We start from the raw sequence: 6,574 nt of genomic DNA, 5'->3' as shown, positions 1-6,574 counted from the left end.
TTTATTGTATTTTTAAAAAAAATCACAAATTTCAACGAAATTAAAAACGCCACAAAAAACAGTGATAACGAATACCAGTTGTGAAACCCGTATTGCGTGCGGTAGCGTCTTTGAAGTGGGTTGTCTTTCCGAAATTCCTGAGTTCTTTTTCTGTTTACCTTTATAGGTACATTTAATGTACTGTAAATCTCAAATAAACGCCCCGGGAGGTTATTTAATTAGTAATTTAAATAATTACTTTCTGATATACCTCAATAGGACATACCTATATATCATCTTAAATTAAAAAAAATAAATTGCTTGAAGAAGAAAAACATAAAATGAAGGGGCGTTTATTAGAGACTAGGCGTTTATTTAAGACGGACGTTTGTTTTAGACGGGCGTTTAATGGAGCATGGATGGTATATTCCGGTTGTTAAGTTCATACTCTGAGAGTAGTTATTATTTAACGATGCAGAAAAAATACTAAAAAACAAATTTCGTGGTTTCTTATCTATTTTTGCTTTGTTAAATTGGAGCAACTGACTGTCACTTAACTTACTGTGATGATAATTTTTCAACATTGAGAAGAGCTACGAACATTAAACGAGTGCAGATTTGCGTGGTGTAACTAGCTAGCTAAACTAGACCATCTCCAAAGGATTGATATGCGGTTAATATACATAGGAGCTCTATAATACAAACAAAATGAACAGAATATTTCTATTTGGAACAAATTTAAGCTTAGAAGCGAGGAATGCTATTTTTAATAGCCACTTATAAGGTAAGTTTTTATACGATCGTTTTTCCGCTCGATCGTAGGAACTAGAAAGCATTTTTCTCTTGAGTTGGAGCTTCACTCTGTTCGGCCCTTAGTAACTCCTTAATGCTATATTGCATGGCTTTGATACTTACTAAATTTCAATATTTAAGAATCATTTTGAATGTTTTCGATTTTTTCGGTTTTTACCTGAAAATCATAAAAACCCGGACTTTCGGGCAATTTTTGGCAACTTTTCATGCCATCTATGTAGAAACTGAAGAATATGTTAATAACCTTTGTTTAGCTTTCTGAAACCTGTAAAAATTGTAAAAATGTAAAAATTCTCTCTAAAACTACAGTAATTGAATTTTAAGCAGATAGTGGCATTTTAAACAAATGTCAAGCTTTTGTTGACGTCACCGAAAATGTGCTCACGCAAAAAAAATTATTGCTGTCACTTTGGTCCTTTTGTGACGTACTATAAGTATGCCAAGCTTGATTCAATTTAGGTTTAATGGAAATCAATTACCCGCTTGAGAGAAAAGATGTTCAGAATAAAATGGATGCCGTAAACAGAATAAACCTTTTGCTGGGAAATAATAACAACATTTTTTTATGGCAGAGAATTAAAAGAAGGCATAAAAGGAAATAGCAACTAAAAAGATGAGATGTAAAGAGGGAACAGTTATCAATTATTGTTAGTTTATAAATTTAACTACTCAAAAAGTAGTGATGCTAAAAGAATTTTTTAATTTTTTCTTCTTGACTTAATACCAACAACTTTTTCTGAAAGGTGTTGTTATTTTTTAATGTTTTTTTTTAAAGTTTTTGTTTTTCCTGATAGTTTTCTTGAATAAAATGGACTGCACAATTGTTTACATTTTCTTGAACTTCATTGGTTATAAAGTTCGAGAGAAAAAAATACGCGCTGAAAAAGTCGAATGAGTTCTACCTTCAGGAGCTTGAAGCATGATATTATGTTGAGTCTTTCGAGGTCTCTGGAGGAAAAAAACCGTTGTATGGAACCTACCCTTAGCTATATACTTGTAAATTTAAAGAAGTCATTTTGGCATGTAGCCAGTTAAAAGTTTGTTTTGTGAATTTTTAGAGAACTGTTTTAGAGATATACAATATAGCTACACAGAAATTTGCGCAGAAAGACTTAAAGCAAAATTTCTAGTTAGCATTCAAAAAGTATTTATATTTTTTCATGCACACTATGTAAAAAAATCAGAAATGTTAAATAAATTTGATTTGGCTCTCAGTAACTTAAAACGAGTCATATTCTGGCTTAATTTTAAGATGCCGTGACATAGTCATAACATAAGCAAAACTTATTGAGTCCAATTTGTTCCTTTCATGACGTACTATTGATGTGCCATCTTTAATTCAGTTGGGACAAGCCTATCAAAAGTTAGTACCAGATAATAAAGAAAAAGCTTATTCAGTTTTAGCTTTACATTGCAAGGGAAGTTGTTCGGGATAGAGATTAAATAGGGAAAATGGTTATCTGCAATACAGATATAAAATTATAAAACCATAAAAAAATCTGTCCTCGCCCCTCCATAAAGATAAATACCTGAAATATTTTTGTTCAACAAACAGATATATTTGACGTCAAATTAACACCAGCCTTTATAAGCGACATAAGAAACAAAAACACGAAAGATGTGCCATGTGATCGCTACATGCGTGGTTTTTGCTTTACTACATTTGAGTTTCGGTACATTAGCGAATGTCACGGATCAATATGTTGCGGCTGAAGTGACAAAATCGTGTACTCAAGAAATTGAAAAATGTAATTCAATTCAAATATGGCTGCTGGGTAGATATCTCAACAAAACATACAATGTTGACTTATATGACGCCCCGATGGTGCCCAGTATATCAGTATACACCTTTCATGGAGACGTGAAACTTAAGGAACGCGTTCCTACAAACGGGATATACTTATACAGAGGAAGTGAACAGACTTGTGATGTATCTGTTAAAATAGATCTTGCGAAAAATCAAAATGGTAGCATATTTATAAGCGTTATGTGCCGTGAAGTAAATTATGATATTGACCTTCACTTTAAAAGAACGCTAAGTGAGTCATCAGAGTTATTTACAGGAAATTTAACTACATACCAAAAGATATCCAAAGATTACGAATCGATTCGTTATAAAGAAGTCCGCAGTAATAACTATGAACGAACACGGCGAAGAAGATCAAGTAATAGCGCCCTTCATCGCGAAGACATGACAACCATAGAATTATATTTAGTTCATTCTAATTCACTATACAATAGGCTAGGTGACGTAAGTGCAAATATAGCACGAAGTATTGACATTGTACACTCGATTGATACTATTTACAGGTCGCTTGACGTACGAGTCGTCTTGGTTGGCATAGAGATCTGGAACGAAAGAGATAAGATCAACATAACAGACGATGCAAACAATGTTTTGAAACAGTTCATGTTTTATGCCGAAAAGAACATAATATATCCCGATAATGTTCATTTGCTGACAGCGCAAAACTTTAATAATGACGTCATCGGTCTTGCCTATGTAGGTGCTATGTGCTCAAAAGCTTGGTCGGGTGGCTTAAGTAATTATAAGACTGATGTTCATTATTCTTTTGTGTCTGGAACAATGGCTCATGAAATAGGACATAACTTAAATATGACCCACGATGAAGTTCATTGTGCATGTGTGGATTCTTCAGGATATTGCATAATGTATCCCCGGAGTACCTACCCAATTCCAAAACATTTTTCAAAATGTAGTATCAACTCAATGGATGCGTATTTGGCAAGCGAAAACGCACTGTGTTTGAAAAATAAACCAAATATATCGATGCAGCCCGCACCGAAATGTGGCAATAACATCGTTGAAGAGAATGAAGAATGTGATTGCGGAAGTGTCACCTTTTGCACAAACTTATGTTGCAATCCATCAACATGTAGATTAACATACGGTGCAGAGTGCGCTTATGGTGATTGTTGTGTCAGCTGCAACATAGCATCAAATAGGACAATATGTCGAAACGCGCATACCGAATGTGATCTTGTTGATTACTGCGACGGTACGTCACCTGAATGCAATGATGTCTACAAGTCAAATGGTACAAATTGCACTCACGGTGGTGTGTGTGTTAATGGCAAGTGTTATTCTCAAACTCATCAATGCAAATATTTATTTGGCGAAGATTCTGTAAGTGCAATTGAGACCTGCTACAGCATTAACACGCTTGGGGAAACTTATGGACATTGTGGCATTACAGAAGGAAAGTCTTTAAAGAAATGTCTTCACGAAAGTAAGATGTGTGGAAAGTTGCAATGTATGAATGTAACCAAAGAATATCCAGTTGTAGGTTTCCATTCAACTCGTGCAAATGTGCATATAAAGGTTAATGGAGATGTTAAGATGTGTGTTACTGGCTCCGCTGATTTGGGAAGACAGCAAGGTGATCCCGGTAAGACTTAAATTTAGTGCTTGCCTGCGAGGACATTTTTTATCGTGAGTTATTCTCTAAACGGCCACTTTAAAAATGATCTCTTGATGGTAATTCCTAAAGTATATGGGTTATCAGTAAAAAAATGTGCACATGTTACATACAATCAACGGCCTTGCGTTGTTACTATATGCTATTACTAACGAATTTTTTTTTTGATTCAGGCAGGGAACCTTATTAAAGAATGCTCCTAACTGCAGTGTTTAACATTAATTGCTAGAATTTGTAAATAAGAAGTAAGTTTGCAGGAACGCCAAACTTACCATGTTATTTGTCTTTTAATTTGTTTATTTTTTAATGGATAGGTCTTTATTTACTTTAGGTATGGTTTTTGATTGGACACCCTGTGGATACAACCAATATTGCATAAACAACGAATGTATTGCAGTGAACTTGACGTCAAATTGCAATAAAACGTGTAAGCATCGTGAAGTTTGCTCATCACAAGGCAAATGTGTGTGTGAAGATGGCTGGACTGGAGCATTCTGCGATCAGTCTACAAGCGATTTTAATGATATCACAAGCAACAGTAATAAAAATGGGCAGTTAGATCAAATTAATTCTTCTGCTGTTAACAAGATTAATCAATTCTTATTGTTACCAGCTTGTTTTAAACTAATTATACATATTACGATATGATTTTTTTAACATCATCTTGTTCTCACCATACCCGTGCTAATTTTCTTTGAAATAATCTTAAGACATCATTAATTTGTATTTTTTCCAATGGTATATATTTACTTCGGCAAATTTAACTTTTAAAGCGTAATTTTATTAAAACCAATTTTTACCGGGCAATTCTATGTTTTATAAAAGAAAAAAGAAACAGAAAAAAGAAGGTTGGTCAAATAAATATCAAACAATTTAATCTAATTTTCCAAACTGTTATAAGACGGACAATATAAATATCTCAAAAATTAGGGATTCGCAAAATTGAAATTTTCAGATCAATGGATTGGGTGACGTCATACTTTAGGATAGAAATCAAAACGCTTATGCACATTTACATTTTCATAACTTACATAGAAAAAAATCTTCAGAATTGACCTAATTACACAAGCTTTTAAATATATGTAAAAAAATTATTTTTGGCAGTTGGTTGTATCAAGGGTGTCACTAAAAACTAAAAATTGTAACATGTCGATTGTTTCTATGCCTAGTTTTATTGAAGACAATAGATCAAAACACTCAAGAAAGAAAACAGTAAAACAGCCTTGTTTTAACACACCTTTGAAGTCCTTAGTGTTGAACGTTTCCATATTAAGGGGCGAAAAGCATGGTAAGGTTGGAAGTTGATCAATTTCTAAGTCATGGTTATGTGTTTAACCCTTTAAGTACTAGTGACATGCACTGCGTTTCAGCTGGGTTATCATTTTGAGAAAGTTGAATTTTTCACAACATCGAGTGCCTTTGGTACCGCCCTACATCAATCCGAGCAAAATATTTGAATTGCTATTTCTAAAAAATTTCACGACCTTCATGCGAAAGGGTTTAATTGTATTAGTTCTTTACCCAGTAAAAGATACAAATTTTAGAAAAGCTATTCCTGCATACGAATGTCTTACTTTGACGAATGGAAATTTAGCAACTGGGGATTTCCAAATGTGTTTTTTGTACATTTGTAGGATTGGGAAAAAAATTAGTTGCATAGGAAAAGAAACCAGCGTGGCCATCAATTTAATTGCATATTCAGGACCATACGTTAGCTCCGAATTCGAATTTGAACGAATTTATTAATTCCTGTATTCGTTGACATTCAATGGGAATATCGTAATACGAGAATCTTACATTCTCGTTTTACGATTACATAAACACAGTCTGTAAAAGATTCTTTTTCCAATAAGATTAATTGACATTTTTTTTAGATTACTGGTTTGTGTGTTTGTTTGTTTTTACGATAAGCAGGTACTTTTGATTTTAGTGTGTCCATTAAATAAGAATTAATATATTTTACTGATCATGATAGTGGCAGCGCGAATTTGCTTCACTGGGTGCTTAGGTTACAGAACCTCAATGTCTAATCTAAAAAAGTAGCCAAAACCTTATTTTCGCAAAAAAGAATTGGCTATTTTTACAGCAGAAAGACAAAGCGTACATTTTGTAACGCTTACAACACCAGAACACCTACTGCAATCGATCAAATTCTGCCAATCTTAAAATGCGTGCCTGGAGTAATTGAATTTCTTGGCCTGATGGAACACTGTTGATAGTACCCTGGAAAAATACACAGGCACGGAAAAATACATAGGCACGAAAGCAGTAGAAACTGCACATTTTTCTTAGTACTGTAACGCTGCTTGTTTGGGGTTAAGAAAGAGGCTCCTCCTCTTGTA

General features: G+C 33.8%; 1 protein-coding gene across 1 annotated transcript; it reads left to right on the top strand.

Annotated features, from left to right (window-relative positions):
• The first annotated feature begins 2,170 nt into the window (after positions 1-2,170).
• Positions 2,171-5,366, top strand: LOC130645494 (disintegrin and metalloproteinase domain-containing protein 19-like). Its single transcript, XM_057451501.1, has 2 exons — positions 2,171-4,202; positions 4,564-5,366. Exons 1-2 carry the CDS (start codon positions 2,411-2,413, stop codon positions 4,878-4,880), a joined length of 2,109 nt encoding a protein of 702 aa, XP_057307484.1. The 5' UTR covers positions 2,171-2,410; the 3' UTR covers positions 4,881-5,366.
• Positions 5,367-6,574: the final 1,208 nt, after the last annotated feature.

The sequence above is a fragment of the Hydractinia symbiolongicarpus genome, chromosome 5 (assembly GCF_029227915.1).
Source record: "Hydractinia symbiolongicarpus strain clone_291-10 chromosome 5, HSymV2.1, whole genome shotgun sequence".
Classification (NCBI taxonomy): Eukaryota; Metazoa; Cnidaria; class Hydrozoa; order Anthoathecata; family Hydractiniidae; genus Hydractinia; species Hydractinia symbiolongicarpus.
Note: the sequence above shows the minus strand (reverse complement) of the source record. Positions and strands in the feature narration are given on the sequence as shown.

Bases quoted from the DNA above. Each gene is read 5' to 3' on its own strand.
- LOC130645494 (XM_057451501.1), top strand. From the start codon at position 2,411: ATGTGCCATGTGATCGCTACATGCGTGGTTTTTGCTTTACTACATTTG. The intron at 4,203-4,563 runs GTAAGACTTAAA...TATTTACTTTAG, and splicing joins AAGACAGCAAGGTGATCCCG to GTATGGTTTTTGATTGGACA.